This window comes from Callithrix jacchus, chromosome 1, assembly GCF_049354715.1.
Source record: "Callithrix jacchus isolate 240 chromosome 1, calJac240_pri, whole genome shotgun sequence".
NCBI lineage: Eukaryota > Metazoa > Chordata > Mammalia > Primates > Cebidae > Callithrix > Callithrix jacchus.
Window position 1 is genome coordinate 181,424,990 of NC_133502.1, and position 19,252 is coordinate 181,444,241.

Consider the following 19,252-nt stretch of genomic DNA (forward strand, 5'->3'; position numbering starts at 1 on the left):
ATGAGCACAGCTCAGCTGCATCCTCTGCTCAGTCTCAAAGGCTGCAGTCAAGCTGCTAACTGGGCTGTGTTCTCATCTGGAGGCTTGACTAAGGGAGAATCCTCTTCTCAGATCATCGGGATTGTTGACAGGATCCATCTCCTTGCTGTCGTATGACTGAGGGCTCTGGGTTTTTGCTTGCTGAGGGCTGGAACCCACCATAGTTCCTGGAGACCAGCCACGTGGGCTTCTGCAACAGGGCTGCATACTTCATCATGCTGGTGGGGGAACCTCTCTCTAGTCTGCTGACATCATGCCGCTGAGGGGACCTCTCTCTAGTCTGCTGAGGCACATTCTCACATAACGTAACCTAGTGCAGGAGTGACATCCCCTCACCTTTGCCATATTCGGCTGGTCCTGCCCCCACTCAAGGGGAGGGGATTACATAGGCATGGACACAAGGGGATGAGAAATCATTGAGGGTTGCTTAGTGATATAGTTTGGATATGTGTCCCCACCCAAATCTCACATTAAAATGTAATCCCCATTGCTAAAGGTGAAGCCTGGTGGGAGGTGTTTGGATCACGGGGGCTGATCCCTCATGATTTGGTGCTGTCTTCACAATAGTGAGTTCTCTCGAAATCTGGCTGATAAAAGTGTGTGGCACCACCCCCTCACACTCCCTCTCTCTTGCTCCTGCTCTGGCCACGTGATGTGCCTCCTCCCACTTCAGCTTCTGCCAGGAGTGTAAGCTTCCTAAGGCCTCCCCAGAAGCTGAGCAGATGCCAGCACCATGCTTCCTGTACAGCCTGTGGAACCACGAGCCAATTAAACCTTTCTTTATAAATTACTCAGTCTCAGGTGTTTCTTTATGGCAGTGTAAAAATGGCCTACTGCAATCTGTGTCTGGCAGCTGCACACATAGGCCTGACTGAGCAGGGTGGGTGCAGGTTGAGCTGGGCAAAGGTGGTGGGTACTGAGCGGGTAGATGAAAGAAGTCCAGGGATGAAGCTGAGCCACAGGCAGGCCCAGAACACACAGGGGTCCAGGAAGCAGTGGAGGGTCACAGCCACATTCATTTTAAAATAACAAATGTTTCTCTATGTTTAAAATCATCCTCAGAAGGGTGTACTTTCAAGAAAGTGTGAACATTAGTAGCCTCCAGGAAGGAAACTGGGTAGCTAAAGAACAGGAGTGAGGGGGACTTTGGTGCCTTTGGAACCATAGGCATGAACACATTGTGGTTAAGAAAGAAGTTCATTCATTCTTTAAAAAGCCATCCTTCCAGCAGCACTGTGAAGAAGGGATTGGGAAGAAACCAGGGTAGCTGCGGGGAGATGGATTGGGTCCCAAATAAAGGAAAGGGATTCTTGGCAATTTAAATAAAATGGAGCACAAATAGAGTCTATGGCCAAGGTAAAAGTCTGAATCTCTGGTACTGAGCTCCCCTCCCGAGTTTCCAGAACTTACTGCCTTAATTCTTAGCCTTTCTTTGCCCTACAGGGGTAGTCTGAAGATGTGGGCGCATTCTCTTGATTGTCCCTAACAAATGGCTAATGGGTCTCCAACAGGTAGAGCCACCTCCTTTTGATAGTTCCAATACAGAGTGCTAATTTTTCTTTCTCTAATGCATTGATGGTCACTTCAAAAAAAAATTCTTCAAAGAGACTGCATTAGACCCAAAAAAAAAAAGAAAAAAAAGAAGAAACCCCCCTTCCCTGCATTAACTACAGAATCCTGATGGGTTCCGATCGTGTTATTTTTCCCTGAACGCTACTCCCTGCATTCCTTTTGTGCTCTAAATTACCAATTCTAGTCCCTGTGTAGCTAAATAATAATAATTACCATATAAATGAATATGCATATGTGTCATTTTCCTCCCTAAAAGCAAGAAAGCCTGTTTATTTTGGATGAGGGTTTGTTTTGTTTTTGAACAAGCAAAGCACATAATTAGAAGCCTAACCTCTTACTCTTGAAATCCTGTCTCCAGCGGGAAGAGATGAAAAGGTACTGGATGCCCCTTGAAGGTTAGAAGAAAGTTTAAAACAAATTGAAGGAGATATTTCTTTACTCTGCAGGTAACAATGGCGTGGACATGATCAGAACCACAGACTATAAGGCTAGAAGGGATTTCCATGCTCAAGTCCAACCCCATAGTTTTATAGATGGGGAAACTGAGGCCTAAGGAAATGAAGCTCTCATCAGAGTAACATTCCCTGTGCCTTCTTGAGATGCACCCTTTGAAACGAGAACAGAGTGGCCAATAGTACAAACACCACGTTTGCATCTCAGTTCTGGGACTTTACTGTGGGATCTTCAGCAAGATCCACAACGTCTACCAGGCCTGGATTCTGCATCTGTGAAATAGGGTAGACAATAGAGCCACCTCTGCAGGGCTGCTGTAAGAACCGCACACAGTCCTGACTGCCGATGCTGCACTCCCAAGCAAGGGTGGTCACCCAGAATATAATTACAGCCTCTTGCACAGCGCCAGGTACACCTGCAATGTCATGTAGCAGAGACACGCCAGACGACAGCTAACACCATGATCAAAATAATCACCATAAACACACATTATACATACTCACATAGTTGGCCTGGGTGCGGTAGCTCACGCCTGTAATCCCAGCACTTTGGGAGGCCGAGGTGGGAGGATCACCTGAGGTCAGGAGTTTGAGACTAGCCTGACCAACATGGAGAAACCCTGTCTCTACTAAAAATACAAAATTAGCTGGGCACAGTGGTGCACACCTATAATCCCAGCTACTTGGGTGGCTGAGGCAGGAGAATCGCTTGAACCTGGGAGGTTGTGGTGAGCCAAGATTGAGCCATTGCACTCCAGCCCGGAGAACAAGAGTGTAACTCTGTCTCAAAAATAAATAAATACTCATATAGTTAATATGTTATTTATAATACAATATAATCACATATAATGTAATGCAACTAATAATGACGTCAATTATAATTAAGACTTGAATTTATAACACTAATAATAGATATTATCATCATTTCTGTGATGGTGACTTGGGAGGCATGGTTCTGTACTCTGTCCATACTGCAGCTGCTCTATGCAAAGAGGTTACGCAGACCAAGCTTTTAAACAAGCTCAGGAAGAATTCACAGAAGTTAAATGTGTATTTGAAGCACTATTCTAGGCTGGGCGTGGTGGCTCATACCCATAATCCCAGCAATTTGGGAGGCTGAGGCAGGGGGATCACTTGAAGTCAGGAGTTTGTGAGCAGCCTAGCCAACGTGGTGAAACACGGCCCTACTAAAACTACAAAAATTAGCTGGGCGTGGTGGCACACACTTGTAATCCTAGCTACTCAGGAGGCTGAGGCAGGAGAATTGCTTGAATCTGGGAGGTGGCGGTTACAGTGAGCCAAGATCATGCCACTGAACTCCAGACTGGGTGAAGAGCAAGATTCCGTCTCCAAAAAAAAAAAGAAAGAAAGAAAGAATATTCTAGATCGCTGGGGGAATGTTTGGGCTATCCAGTTGTAATCACAGAGAGAACCACCATATTTTCCCCAGAAACCATCACTCAGTGACGTAGAGATTTTTTTTAACAATCACAGGAACAAATCTGTCCAGGCCAGCTGGATCCTGTGTGTAAACTGTACAGCCTTCTTAGATTCTGGAGTGGGGAAAGAAGTCCAGTGCGGCTTCCAGGGGGTGTATGTAGCCAGTGGGATGCACAGATGATCACTGACAGCCACCCTGAGGCCCTGCATCTCTGGATTCTAAATTTCCACCTAGGATCCAGAATGCTTGCCCACCAGAAACATTTCCATTGGAATGCTATAACTTGTAAAAATTACTTACATGAAATAGTACTGTTTCATATGTTTTGAGGTTGGAAGGGAGAGAGACTCAAGGGTTGCTCAGTGGTGTCAACACCCACCTTGGGCCTTCTGGAATGGTTGTGTGGGGTGGATGGAGCAGAGGGGCCCACAGACGCCTTGGCCCATGCCAAGCCTCTCTTCCTGCTGTGAAGTTCAGCTCTTCCTCTAGCTGACCTGACATCTTTACCTGTTTATCTGGTTTGTTATCTGTCTCTCCATGACTAGAACTTCTGTTCCTTGAGAGCAAGATGTTTAATTCTCTTGTTCACTGCTTTGACCCCCATGCTTAGCTAAGTGATTTGTTGCATAAGAGAACATATGAATGAATGAATGAATGAATGAATGAATGAATGAATGAGTAACTTTTAGGAAATATAGGCTGGGAAGCCAGGTAGGCTAACAAACCATGACAAGGCTTCTGGTCCTGACACTAGTAGAGGAACATATCAGGTTGCATGGGGACACATGGGGGCCTGTGAATGGCACAAAACATGGCAGGGAGCACACAGGCTTTGCCCAGCCTTTGAGCTTCTGTCTCAGGCTACACAGTATGGCCCTAGAGCCCCTGGGTGAGAGGGCTGGCCCTGTGCACCACATGCCTGGGTCCACCCTGCCCAGCCCTGCCGCTTCCTGCTGTGCGGCTCTGGGCATGCCTCAGGCCCTGCAGCTATAAAATGGGTACAATAATAGTAACACTGACCATGTAGGGTCTTATGAGGCTGGAGAAACTGCTGAGCATAGTGCCTGGTGCAAGGCTCAGACGCATGCTCAGTTCAGGTCTCTGGCTTCTCCCAGGGCGAGATGGAGGGCTGGAGCAGAGGCTCTGGGCCTGCCTGCCCTCCTGCCTGCCTGCACCCCAGAGACTTCTGCCTTCCAGTGGTGAGTGGGCCAGCTCCCAGCTTCTGCTGCACCAAGGCAGCTGGTCGAAACAAACTCTCGACCAGCAGAGAGGGCCGGGAGAAGAACGGCCTGGACACAGCAGCTCCTGCTCAAGTTCCTGGATCACAAGTAGTTTGGGGATCATGGCACCTTAAAAGGAAATCTGAAACGGAAAAGGTGGATCTTCTCCAACCAGGCATGGGGAAGTCCCGCCGCCTTTGCTGGCTGAGACCCTGAGACCATGGGGAGCTGTCTCTGCTGGGCCTTTTGTTTGGCAGGGGTGGTGACTGTGGCTCATGAGTAGGCCACATTTTTTAGGTGCCTGTTATTCCTGAGGATAGGAACTACACAATTTCTCCTTCCTATGTACTTAGAGCAAATGCTCATCACACTGAGAGTCCTGGTTCCAGGAACTCTTGGCGTACTGAATTTGAAATACCACCTGATGGGCAAGACCGTATCCAGCTGTGTTTTCACAGACAGCCCCCACCCCTGCTGAGGGGGTCCAGTCCTGGGCAACTCGGGTACACTTAAGCCAAAGGAGTCCCACCCCTCTACATTTGACCAAATGCGATGAGTAGCTATCATGATGAAAAAGAGAAAACAGCTTAGCTTTAAAGATCAAAGACAGCCAGGCATGGTGGCTCACGCCTATAATCCCAGGATTTTCAGAGGCCAAGACACTCCACGTGGATCACTTGAGCCCAGGGGTTTGAGAGAAGCCTGGGCAACATGGTGAGACCCTGACTCTACAAAAAATGCAAAAATTAGCCAGGCATGGGGGTGCACACCTGTGGTCCCAGCTACTCAGGAAGCTGAGGCAGGAGAATCACTTCAGCCCAGTTCAAGATCAGCCTAGGCAAAATCGGGAGACCACGTCTCTACAAAAAATAAAAATGAAAAATAGACAGGCATGATGGTATATGCCTGCAGTCCCAGCTACTCAGGAAGCTGAGGTAGGAGCATCGCTTGACCCCAGGAGGCTGAGGATGCAGTGAGCCATGATGGTGTCACTGCGCTCCAGTGAGCCATGACTGTGCCACTGCCCTGCGGCCTGGGCGACAGAGCAACACTCTGTCTCAAAAAAAAAATAAAAATAAAAATAAAAAATTGAAGAAAGGAAGATTCTTGAATGCTTCCAGCCTGGTGATCTGCTATGCAAGAGTCTAATCCAACTTGGCAAACGCATGAGAAATGACGGGTGAAGGCACACAGCATTTTGTATGGGGGAATGCTGGCCCATTTCCAGTTAATCAGGCCGCCTTGCCCTCCCCTTTAATGCTCTGCCAAAAGATTATTTGGTGCTTCCCAGATATAAGAGATAGGAAAGCTTTAAAATAGTGACTGCCTGATGGGTCAGTTTTAGGAAAAGTTGTGGTGAGGTTGGTCTAACTCTCTGAGTTAAGAGTGTGAAGTTGGGGTGAGGGGCTGGGTGTTCTCGTCCCTGCCTCATGCTGGCTGCCATTCCCTCCAGCCTAAGACCTCCATGGTCCACTCCAGTCCGCTTCACTAGAGCTTCCATAATAACTTGACTCTTCTAGCCCTGGTTTTTCTTCACACATTGTGGTCTCCATCACAACACTTCTCACCATCTGCCTTGCCTTGGTCATGTCTGGCTCTGCCTCCAATTGCAGATGATGAGCCCGAGGCAGGCAAGACCATCCTGCTAGAAGTGGGGGGTGCTGAGGAAGAGGGTCTGGGGTATGGGGAAGGATCCTGACAGTGAAAACAAGGCAGAGCCTGCAGCACGCACTCACCTGGAGAGGCAGAATCAAGTCACAGGGCTTGGAAGTTAGGTGACTGGGAGGGAACTTAGTTAAAATGAAAGTCTATGGTAAAGCTGGCCTTTCTTCTAACACTCCTGGAAGGTGGAAGTTTGTTCTTTATTGAGAGCTCAAGACAAAGGGCAGAAATGTTTTCATGATCAATGTGAAAGTGTTATTTAAAACAGGGGCAAGCTACAGCCCTCCAGGCCAAATCTGGCCTGCTGCCTGCTTCTAAGATAAAAGTCTTACTAGAACACAGCCATGCCCTTTTGTGTCTGTGTTGCGTCCAGCTGCCTGAGCATTACATCAGAGCTGAGTCGTGATAGAGGCCGTATAGCCTGCAAAGCCTAACGAGTGTCTCTCTGGCCTTTTCAGAATACAAGTCTCCACCCCTGATTTAGAACAGCTTTGGGCTCTGGGTATCTGCCTACATCTGGGCAGAGGACCATCTGCTCACAGTGAACAATTTGAGGTCAGATGTAAACACACTGTTCAGAGCCAGTGCTCAGCCCAGCCTGCAGCGTATTGGGATATAGATCCCACGGCTGAAGGCCACGCAGAACAAGCTCGTGGGAACTGCTACTCCCTCGCCAGTGCACTGGAAAGATTCCTGGGTACTGCTTCAGATTTGGGGCTTCCCACTGCAACCTCCTCCTCCCAGGTTCAAGCAATTCTCCTGCCTCAGCCTCCTAAGTAGCTGGGATTACAGGTGCATGCCACCATGCCCAGCAAATTCTTTGTATATTTAGTAAAGACAGGGGGTTTCGCCATGTTGGCCAGGCTGGTCTTGAACTCCTGGGCTTAAGCAATACTCTTGCCTCAGCCTCCCAAAGTGTTAGGATTACGGGCATGAGCCACTGCATTCAACCCTAATACATTTTTTTTTGAGACAGAGTCTCACTCTGTCGCCCAGGCTAGAGTGCAGTGGTGTGATGTCAGCTCACTGAAACCTCCACCTCCTGGGTGCAAGCAATTCTCCCACTTCAGCCTCCCAAGTAGATGGGGTTACAGGTGCATGCCACCACACCCGGCTAATTTTTTTTGGGGGGGACAGAGTCTTGCTATGTTGCCAAGACAGGAGTGCAATGGTGCAATCTTGACTCACTGCAACCTCTGCCTCCCAGGTTCAAATCATTCTCCCTGCCTCCGTCTCCTGAGTAGCTGGGATTACAGGTGCACACCACCATGCCCAGCTAATTTTTTTATTTTTAGTAGAGACAGGGTTTCACCATGTAGGCCAGACTAGTCTCAAACTCCTGACCTCAGGTGATCTGCCTGCCTTGGCCTCCCAAAGCACTGGGATTACAAGTGTGAGCCACCATGCCCGGCCAATTTTTTGTATTTTTAGTACAGACAGGATTTTGCCATGTTGGCCAGGCTGGTCTAGAATTCCTGGCTTCAAGCAATCCTCCTGCCTTGGCTTCCCAAAGTGCTAGGATTACAGGCGTGAGCCACCATGTCCAGCCTGGCCCTAATACATTTTTAACTGAGAGACAGATGGAGAGAGAGAAAGTGTATGTGCATATTTTTTTTTTTAAAAAAGGATACAAGTTCTGATGCTGGGATACATGAAACATACACCACCCCCCTGTCACCCCCAGTGAAGGTAGCTGTAATACATGCATGAAACACATGGGGCAGCTCTGAGGACTCAGAAAGTTATCCAGTAGCAGGCAAGTTGGGGGAAAAGACTAGAATTCTAAATACCACCAAGCCAGCATCTCTTAAGGCAACTTGGAGCCTGAAATTGGACACCAGATGGGAGAATAGGGAGGTAGGAGGGAATGGGAAAAGGTCGGCTAACACTTGCAGGGGGAGAGTTCTGGAGAGTTTTTCTTTTCTCTGTTTTCTCACACTCGCCTCCAGGCAGTCCTGCTGTGGCTGTGGTGAACAGCTGTGTCAAAGGGGCCGCAGGTGCCTGAAACACTGAAAAGGGGGACCCTTACCTAGTCCCAAGAGAACAGGCAAAAGCCCTGCCAATCCTTCCTCTCTCTGTCCTCTCACCACTTGACCCTGGTCATGGGTCCAGTCGCAGGAAGTGAGGGGCAGAGCAGGATAAATAAAAGATCGAAAGACCAAAAAGAGGAGCACCAGGTGGTTGCTGGGAGATGCCAGATGGGGGAATTCAGGGAAGCAAATAAACAAAGGCTCATCCCTAATTTTGCACACGTGGGCCTGACCCTAAACAGCATTCCAGAGACACCGAGACGTGAACTGTAGCCTAGCTCACCGCCAAGTCCCCAGGTGCCCCTGGGTGATGCACACGCAGCACAGAGCTGCACGGTCACTGCATGGTGATGCAGAGGCATGAACACAAGACTGACACCAAAACCACACCCTGAGAAGCCTGGTTGGAACGTGCAAACTGAATCCAACGGAATCAATCATCTGCTAAGACAAAAATAATGACGTTTACAAGACGCAGAGCCTCATAACAATATTTAAAATGTTCAGGATACAAAATTACTTAGCGCAGGGAGAACCAGGAACCTCTCTACTCACATGAGAGCAGATACAGATGTCGCCACCGCGTAACTCAGACGCTGGAATTAGGGGATGAAGACTCGAAAGCGGCTATTACAAGAAAGTTCCAACTGGTGAACACATGGAAAGATGAAGTCTCAGCAAAGACACAGAAGGCAGAAAGAACTGATGCAATCAAAAACACACAGGACCAGCTCGATAGTGGAATGAAAACACAAGGGAAGACTCAGTCAATCCGAAGATAGTTCAATATAAATTATCACAGCTCATTGACAGAGAGAAAAAAAGAAAGGGGCTAGCTGTGGTGGCTCTTGCCTATCTATAATCCCAGCACTCTGGGACGCCAAGGTGGGCAGATCACTTGAGGTCAGGAATTCCAGAGCAGCCTGGCCAATATGGTGAAACCTCGTCTCTATTAAGAATATAAAAATTAACTAGGCACGGTGGGTGTGTATGCCTGTAACGCCAGCTAATGGGGAGGTTGAGGCATGAGAATCTTTTGAACTTGGAGTGAGTTGAGATCACGCCACTGCACTCCAGCCTGGGTGACAGAGTGAGACTGCATCTCAAAAAAGAGAGGGCAAGGTGCGGTGGCTCATGCCTATAATCCCAGTACTCTGGGAGGCCAAGGTGGGCAGATCACCAGGTCAGGAGTTCAAGGCCAGCCTGGCCAGCATGGTGAAACCTCGTCTCTACTAAAAATACAAAAATTAGTTGGGCATGGTGGCGTGCGCCTGTAGTTCTACCCATTCGAGAGGCGGAGGCAGGAGAACTGCTTGAACCCAGGAGGAGGAGGTTGCAGTGAGCCGAGATTGCACCACTGCACTCCGGTGTAGCGACAGAGCAAGACTCCATCTCAAAAAAAAAAAAGAAAAAAGAAAAAAAATGATAAGGAAAAAAAAGATTGAAAAGATTGGCACCTCAGGGACCCGTGGGACAACAGCAAAAGGGCTAATGCTTATATCACTGGAGTTGTAGGAGAGGAGAAATAGTACGATGCAGGAAGTTACATGAAGAAATAAAGGTAAAAACTTCTCAAGTTTGGAGGGAAACACAAACCTATAAATTCAGGAGCTCAGCAAACACCAAGAATAAGCCCAAAGAAATTCATGCCAGACATATCATCATTATACCAGTGAAAATTAAAAACAAAGAAAAAAGCTTGGAAGTAGTCAGAAAAAAAGATGATGCATTATTTAGAAAAGGATTTGAATGACTGTGGATTTTTTCATCAGAAACAGTGGTCAAAAGTAAGTGGAGGCTGGGTGTGGTGGCTCACGCCTGTAATCTCAGCACACTGGGAGGCCAAAGTGGGAGGACTGCTTGAGATCAGGAGTTGGAGACCAGCCTGAGCAATAGACGGAAACCCAGTCTCTACAAAAAATTAGCTGGGCGTGGTGGCACATACCTGTGGTTCCAGCTACTGGGGAGACTGAGGCAAGATGAGCCTGTGAGCCTAGGTCAATATTGCAGTGAGTAGTGATCGAATCACTGCACTCCAGCCTGGGCACCAGAGCGAGACTCTGCCTCAAAAAAAAAAAAAAAGGAAGTGGAGTGCTAGCTTCAGCAAGCACATATACTAAAATTAGAAAAATACAGAGCATATTGGCATGGCCCTTAAAAATTACAAAAAAAGAAAAAACAGTAAGTGACACATTTGTCAAGTGCTCAAAGAAAAAACTGTTAACATAGAACTCTAATTCAGAATAAATATAGTAGCCTAGGAGTTTGATACCAGCCTGGGCAACAGAAACTCTATCTCTACAAAAAGTATAAAAATTAACTGGGTGTGGTGGTGATGTGTGCCTGTAGTCCCAGTGACTCAGAAGGTTGAGTCAAGAGGATCACTTGAGCCTGGGAGGTTGAGGCTACAACCTCCCACAGTGAGCTGTGATCATGCTGCTGCACTCCAACCTGGGTGACAGAGCGAGACCTGTCTCAAACATACATTCATTCATTCATTCATTCATTCATTCATACATACATACATAAAATAAAATAAAAAAGGAGAGTAATGACACTACCCAACAGGGCTCCTGTGGGGACACACGAGTCGGTGTGTGGTGCCCATCAGTGCTCAGTAGACGGGTGCTATGCTGCTAACCTCCTAAGCCCTCCCCTGCCCTCTCCAGCCTCCTCGTGCCCCAGGAGGCTGACCTCAGTGGACTGCAGACCTGGACTCCTGCACTTTGGCTTCCCTGGGTCTGGCAGGAGATCAAAGGATGGGAGGTGAGAGAGTCTGGGGCACCCCTAATTCTGCCTCCTGCCGCTGCCAGTCCCTAGTGCCTCACTATCACTTGTTGGTTGCCTTAACCCTCCCATGCTTCTGCGATGGTCCTGTCATTAAATGCTTTCCTGTGACCCCTCTGGGTAAGCCAGCTCTTTCCTGTGGGAACTCTGACTGATACACTGAATTCCACCCTGTTCCTTTTCCTTTGACAAAAGGGAAATCTATGTCTGCAGACTGGCCTTCACGGAGCTCCTGTCTGCCAGCCTTACCTTCTCCTATGCCTCTGGTCATCTCTGGTCTTGGAGAGGAACACATGCCCTTCACCCTCCCCTTTATTTTGGCACCGAAAACCCCAGCGCACTGGAGTCTTACCCACTTGACGCAATCCTCTTTAGCCAGGCGTTCCTGAACCAGTTGGATGAGCAGTGCGCTGGGAACTACCTGAAGGAAAAAGGACACACAGAATGATGGCCAGGGCATCCTGCAGCTTAGGACACAGACTGGCACATAACCCTGACCCGCACCCTGGCCTCTGCAAAGCTCCGACCACCCTTGGGGCCCTTCATCCGCCTGCCGCACTCGCTTCCTTGAACTCTCTTCTCCCCCCAGCATCTTTGAGGGCCTCCCTCACACGTGTACTCACCTTATCCTGTGCCCAGGCCCCACCATGCCCTCACCCACCTCCACCTGAATAACTCCAGGCTTCCCTCAGAGCCTCAGCCCCAAGTGCCAGCCCACAGGAAGCCCTGCCGGATCCTCCTAGGCCAGGCTGGTACTACTTCCCACACTCCAATGTCCTGGATGGAGAACTCTGTCACTGCACTAACCCACACACATTCTAACGGCCTGCCCATGTGTCTATGTCCCCAGTAAGTTGTGAAGTTCTTCAAGGAAAGGGGCAGTGTCTTACTGACTTTGGATCCCAGACAGTGGTAGATGGGAGGGGACTTGCTCCAAGACTCAGCAGAGGTGAATGTGTCCATCTCTTCCCAAGTACACGGTCAGTGACCTCATGTTGGTAACAAAATTGGCCGCGGTAGGAATGTTTACACCACGGAAATGTCAAAGGCTACAAATAAGGCCCCTGCCCCCACCGCCAGTGCTGGTTGTTAAACACTGACCAGCATACCACTGCCCCAGCACCAAATGGTGTCAAGGATAGAGGAAGCCCTGCTAACTGATGAACTAATGAAACCTCAAACCTCCTTAATTCATTCCAGTCATGACGTTTGTTGAGCACATGCTATGTGCCAGGCACTGGGCCAAGCATTCCATTCGTAACAACTCTGTGCCATCTATGCCACTGTTAGCCTTTTTCATAGAGGAAGAAGCTGAGCCTCAGAGAGGTGAAGCCACTTCTCCAGGGTGCTCCACACACTCCCTTCTCTGCAGAGGACTGGGGAGGGAGCAGCTCTTCTGGAGGGAGTCGCTGACGCCTGGCCTGTGCTCTTCCTGGTATATACGCCAGGGGCCAAAAATCTCCCCTACGCCCACCTACATCTCTGAAAAAGGACATGGGAAGTAGAAATACATTCCAATCAGGAAGGTTCCTTGTTGGGAGCAGGGGCTTCCTGGTGCAGCCTTTCTTATGCAGAGCAGACTCAGCCTTGGCATCAGGGCTCATCCCCCCACCTCTGCCCAGGGCAGGCTCTCTGCTCCTGGCGGCTGTGATCCAGCCAGCTGGGCAACCCCGGGCAATGCCTTGACCTCCTTAGACCTCACACACTTCACCAGTGGAAATCAGTAATGAGACTGCAGGTGTGGCTTTTACTTTTCCATACACTCCACTCCCAGTAACACGGGCTCCCAAAGTTCCTTTGAGGAGTCGCCCTCTTGCCCTTCTGCCTGTATGGTCTGGGTGTGTTCAACTCCATCCTCAGATCCACAAGAGGGCCCTGACTGGTCCAAGCCAATTCGCATATCCCACTCCTGCCCACTGTGATTGATTCAGAGGCTACCTGGGACCCAGTCCCAGCCAATGAAAGTCAGGCCCAGGACATCAGTGCAGTCATTAGCGGCATGAATCCCTGCTTTCCACCAGATCAGAAGCTGAGAAAATGTAACAGTGGGAGCTGCAGCAGCCACTTCGTGGGCATCAGGGGTGTGTAACCGAATGAAACCAGTACAAAGTGAAAGAGAGAAACAGGATTCAGCAGCAGAACGACTTTTCCAGGGATGTAGAATTGGAAGAAAAAGAGCAGACAGCAAGAGAATGAGGGAGGGGGAACCTCTGCTGGGGAACTGGATGAATGTGTTTGTTTAAAAGTTATGGGGCCACCATGTTTCTACAAGGTAGACAGCCAAATCAAAACTGAAAGCAAGAGAGACAGAGAGAATGAATGAATGAATGGTGTACAGTTCCTCTTTAAAGTTTCCTTTCTTGTTAAAGAATGAATCATAAGTGTGCTATTAAACTCTTTGTTAAGCCCTATCCTATGTAGCTGTTAGACATGCTGTGCTTACAGACACATAGTACGTTCTATGTCCTTGTGCTTTAACCAATATATCTGTGCTGGATGTGCTCACAGGCATGTCCCAGCTCTCCATTGCTTTTACCTGTTTAGAAAAGTTTTAAGTTTTAGCCAACTGGGTTTTAATTTAAATTGTGAGGTCTGGCTCCAGCCAACAGAGATCAGACACAGCAGTAAGGACGACCCCATATGTATAAGGGATAAATATGTCTGTTTTCCTTTGTTCATTGTACTCTCGTGACAAGATGGCTATCGAGGGTATCTTCCTGCAGTCCAGGAAGTAAAAGTTGAATTGCTGAAAGATCGTTTGTCTCCGTGCTAATTTTTCTTTGTGGTGTCAAACATCTGTTTCCTACAACAGATAAAAAAGAAGACCAGAGGGGCAAGAAGGAGGCTAGCTGGCATCCAGTCCCTGGCTCCAGCATCTGCTGAGATAGCCCTGTGTCTTTATCATATCACCCTACCCCCCTCCTTTCTTCCCTAAGCCAGTGGTTCTCAACTTGATTGTGGAACAGAATGCTGGCAGAGCTTCTTCTTCTTTTTTTTGAGACGGAGTTTCACTCTTGTTACCCTGGCTGGAGTACAATGGCGCGATCTTGGCTCACCGCAACCCCCGCCTCCTGGGTTCAGGCAATTCTCCTGCCTCAGCCTCCTGAGTAGCTGCGATTACAGGCATGCGCCACCGTGCCCAGCTAATTTTTTGTATTTTTAGTAGAGATGGGGTTTCACCATGTTGACCAAGATGGTCTCCATATCTTGACCTAGTGATCCACCCGCCTCGGCCTCCCAAAGTGCTGGGATTACAGGTTTGAGCCACCACGCCCGGCCGCTTTTTAAAACACAAATTGCTGGGCCCCACCCCAGTTGCTCTGATTCAGTAGCTCTGGGATAGAGCTGAGAATGTGCATTTTTAGCAAGTTTTCAAGTGATGCAGATGCTGCTGGTCAGGGCATCACACCTGGATAACCACTGGCATAAGCCCACCCACATAGGGCCCCTGAGGTCTGGGGGAAGCTGCTAGAGAGCAAGGGTGTCTTTCTGCCAGTGCCCATTTCCCCCAGGTCTCCAGGGGGGGCTTCCCCAGGCTGGTGAGGGAGGGGGTAGGCAAGAAGCAGCCCTGTCCCTCCCCTCTGCATTGCCCCACCATCTCTTCCTCTCCCCTCCCAACCCCTTTCATCCTTTCCCAGCCCCTCAAGTCCTCTCCAGAACCCAGGCACAACCAGTTTCCATCCTAGGGCTGTTTTCCCAAGATTCCTCTGCCTTCTCTGCCAACGCCCATTCAGGAGGCAGCGTTCAAACAGGTACAGGATGCAGGGGAGGGTGCCAGCCAAAGAACTACGGCTGAAAGGCGGCCGGCCCCGGTGGGGCACAGCGCCCCCTGCAACCTGCGCGGCAGGGGACAGGCCGGCAGCTTTGAGCGAAGCTACTCCTGAGCGCCCCCCGCCGCTCCCCGCCACAGGGCTGTCTCCACACCAGCTTTGATGTGTCACATCAGCAGCAGGGCTTTCAGGGGCTGCTTGTTGAAGCCCTGACAAACTGTCTTAGCAGGAATTAGCCTCTCTCCTCGCAGAGCACTGTGATGCTCTCCTGTCCCAGCCCTCAAAGCCTGATATTTGGGGAGAATTAGGGAGAAGCTGACAGAGTGCAGTGAGGCTGCTCCTGGCCACAGAGAAGGCCCAGCCCTGGCTCAGGCCCCTGGCCCCAGGTCTACCGGCCCGGCGGCACCACAGCACCCAGCTGCTCCTGTGCTGCTTCCATGCACTTAAGGGCAAGATAGGCTGCGTTTGCTGCAATTTGGATCCTTCTGTCTTCCCCTTCCAGCACTCAGTGCTGGCCTGGGTGGCTTCCTGGGCCTGGGGGCAGACTTGCTGGTCTGCTAACCCTACAAGGTGCTGCCCCTCCCTTGACGGATACTCTGTTTTGCTGCTCCGAGGCAGCTAAGTGGCAGGTGCCAACCCTGGCTCTGCCCCTGGGGCGTCACTTGACTTCTCCCCAGTGGGCTTCCTCACACTGGGATGACATGAGCCTGCCTCTTCCTATACCATCTCCAGGTCCCACTCTCAGGGACTCTAATGTCTCACCTTAGTGAGTGATGCCTGCTCAGAAGTTGTGGGTGTTTTGAGCTACAGTGTGAACTGGGGAAGCAGAGCAGTGAGTGGAACAGTTGGGATGCCCTGATCTCACCCCTGTACCTCCCTTCTCCAAAAAGGAGCTCTCCTGGTAGAGGAGGAAAACCCAGTAGTTGGACTTGAGCTCCCCTCAGAACTGACAGAGTATCCTTTAGAGACAACTCCCATTCCAAAGTTACCACTGCTGCTTGGAGCTGACAAAGCAGGTTAGGAGACAGCAGGAACTGCCTCTTGGAGTCTGGGACGGGGAGACAAGAGGAGGGCAGGGGAGGAGAAGAGGCTTCAAAGGAAGACAGCGGACCTCACAGTGCGGCACCAGATAGGCACATGGAAGGAGGCAGCAAGAGCAATCCTGGACTGGACAGAGCTCAGGGAATCTTCCAAGGAGTGATGGTGCCTGGTGCTCAGGGATCCCACCTCTGCTACCCCAAGCCTTAGGAAAAGGCCCATTCCATGCCACCACCTGGAGCAGTTGACTCAGGGAGACAGAGACTGAGGGTGTTCCCACTTTGTCTCAGCTCAGCCTCCAGAAATGGGAGCAGCAAGGCCAGATGGAGATGGAGTCACCAGAAGTGAGGGAGAGCCAGCAGGACTCGTAAGCAGCATCTGTGGGCTATTTCCCAGAAACCTCAGAACTAATTGGAGGGGACTGTGTTTCTTGTGTGCAGACAGAGGTAGATGAGGGCTCAAGTTCTTTTTTTCTTTGAGACAGGATCTTACTGTCATCCACGCTGGAGGGTAGTGGCTCCATCATGGCTCACTGCAGCCTCCATCTCCCAGCTCAACGTCCTGGGTAGCTGGGACTATAGGCACCCACCACCATGCCCAGCTAAAAATTTTTATGTGTTTTTTTGTAGAGAGAGAGAGAAAAAGAAAGATGGCAATCCTCCCACCTCAGGACTGAGCAGGGGAGCACATTTGGCTTTCTCTGGTTAGTCCTAGGTTGGAAGCAGGGACAAAAACTAGAGACACCGCCAGTTATTAATCAGGCCCTGGCCATTTGGGATAGACTGCTACAGGGGTTACTTAGTTCAGCTTCCTGCACTATTGGAAGAGACAGCAGCCGGACTTCCTACAAGCCTGACACAGCAGGTGGCCTCCCAGGCTGCCTCTCATAGATGACAGGCTGGACTCCTGGGCGGGCTGAGTCCTAAGTTTATATGAGGTCCGGCCATTGTCCACACTGAATATTCAGTCTCAGTAGATATGGACTAAAACATCTCTGGGGAAGGTCAAATGCTGTCTGGGTTTGCTTTCAAATAACTTAGGGACGGGGAATTAGGTGAGGGTGCCACACAGGCCCAGACTACCATGAGCTGACATCTGTCAAAGCAGGGGTGGATCCATGGGGGTTCTCAGATTATCCTCACAGCTTCTGGATATTCTTATGAGATTTCATAACAGACAGTTAAAGACAAACAAAACTCCCTGGCCACTGTGAGTCTCAGCATCCTGGGGCACAGTCCCTGTGCACTTTGTGATACTGCCCGATTCCAGGCCCTTCCATGCCTTGGAACGTCACAATGTGCCCTTTGGGAAGCCTTTGCTTAGTGTAACTGTGGGTTATGTGGGCCTCCAGGGGGCCCCTAAATCTTGCAGCCTGTACCGTCTTCCCAACCCAGAGCCAGTGCCTAGAACTTAGTAGGTGCTCAGGACTCACGTAAATGAATGAGGAAATGAATTGAGTCAAACAAGCCACTGATTACTTGCTTTAATGAAGGTTTCCTTGCTCCACTCACCTTGTGCTGAGTTTTATGGGACCATCAGTTTCCTACCTGGCTGGAAGCTTCTGGGGTAAGGAGAAGAAACTCATCTTCCACTCTCCCACAGCATTGCAGAAAAGTGCATGGCAAAAAGGCAGTTAGGAAGGATTTTGGAAACCATTTGGAAATGGCTAAGATGGAGATGTCTTGGATAACAGTGGCAACGTAAGAGAATTCTGCTTAGGAGGGCAAAAAGCCAAGACTCGCCAGAGAAAAGTATTTGAAGGTATCATGACTGCTTACAAAAAGAGCCGTAAGGATCCAAATCAGCAGACAATTTAAACAGGACATTTAATGAGAGGCGCTGCCTGGCAGGCGCTGTCTACAGACGAGACCACACACGGCCACACGGCCGAGCCTGCCACGCACCCACTTGCTCTTCACAACATTTTACTCCTTGACGAGGCCTGACATCCAGGCCTTTCATCTTCCCTCCACCAGAGTTTCTGAGCCAAGGACCCCAACAAGACACCCTTGAAAGCACTTCAGTGTGCTCTGAAATATGTTGATAATTAGCAAAATGAAACCCAGAAAGAATTTCCTTAAACTCCTTCCTCTCTGTTGAATTTTATAAACCTAATACAAACATTTTTGTCCTAGAAATAAGCCTTCCCCCAAAAAGCTTAACTTCTTTAGAAAATGAGATAACCACTTTCTTTCTAAAACCGTATTCCCAGCCTGAAAGGCTGGTGTCCCTGCAGGCTAAAGCCACATACTCCAACTCCTATAAGACACAGGGCAGCTGGGGACTGACTTGCCCTGGGGGAAGCCACCTTGCTGAGCCAGGCTTTCCTTCTCTATCGAGCTGTTGTCACACGCAGACTTGGGGCTGGGGGGGTCTGTCAAAGTCATACCCCACCCCTCTTTTTTTTGTTAAGATGGTCTTGTTTTGTCACCCAAGCTGGAGTACAGCGGCCTGATCTTGGCTCACCACAACCTCAGCCTCCCGGGTTTGAGCAATTCTCCTACCTCAGCCTCCTAGGTAGCTGGGAATATAGGCACCTGCCACCATGCCCAGCCACTTTTTTTGTATTTTTGTAGAGATGGGGTTTCACCATGTTGGCTAGGCTGGTCCTGAACTCCTGACCTCAAGTGACCTGTCCGCCTCAGCCTCCCAAAGTGCTGGGATCATAGGGGTGAACCTCCATGCCGAGCCCATACTTCTCATCTCTGAGAACTGCCATCCCCTGCAACCAGGAGTCTTCATGGTCTTGTTTGAGCTCTGTGGCCTCACTGAGTCCTCCCTGCACACCTTCAACAGAGCTGACTGTGCCTGGAATACCCGACCAGCTAGCCTGGGCAGATCCCCCTTCCCGAGGATTTGGCTTTGAAGCTGCCTTTGTGGGTGGTCTCAACTGAGGACGCAGGAGACAGAAATGGAGTGGTGCTCCCCAGTGGCTGCAGTATAAGAGAGACAGAAGAGAGGAGGAAGAGGAAACCACAGAGGATGCAGGTAAGAGACAAAGTGCCCTGGGGAGTTAGAGAGGCCAAGGCCCTGGATTCCTGACTGCTGAGCCATGGAGCTGGCCCTCGCTTCCTCCATCCAGGGCACAGGAGTCCCATGGCCCCCTCCCAATCCTCTTTCTGCCCCAGGCGGCCCAGGTGGATTCCTGCTACCTCAAGCCAAGGGCTGGCTATGAGAACTGCCCCGCCAGTCGCCATTCCCTGGTGGTCAATGGGACCTGGAGACTCACCTCCAAGTTCTT

The 19,252-nt window shown here is 49.9% G+C and overlaps 1 protein-coding gene across 10 annotated transcripts in view; it reads right to left on the reverse strand.

Annotated features, from left to right (window-relative positions):
• Positions 1–19,252, reverse strand: part of AK8 (adenylate kinase 8) — a 159,646-nt gene that overhangs the window by 122,033 nt on the left and 18,361 nt on the right. For all 10 annotated transcript variants that reach the window (XM_078330612.1, XM_078330592.1, XM_035261328.3 and 7 more), the window contains one exon: positions 11,556–11,624. In XM_078330612.1, coding sequence (XP_078186738.1) covers positions 11,556–11,624 — 69 coding nt within the window. The remainder of the gene's footprint in view (positions 1–11,555; positions 11,625–19,252) is intronic.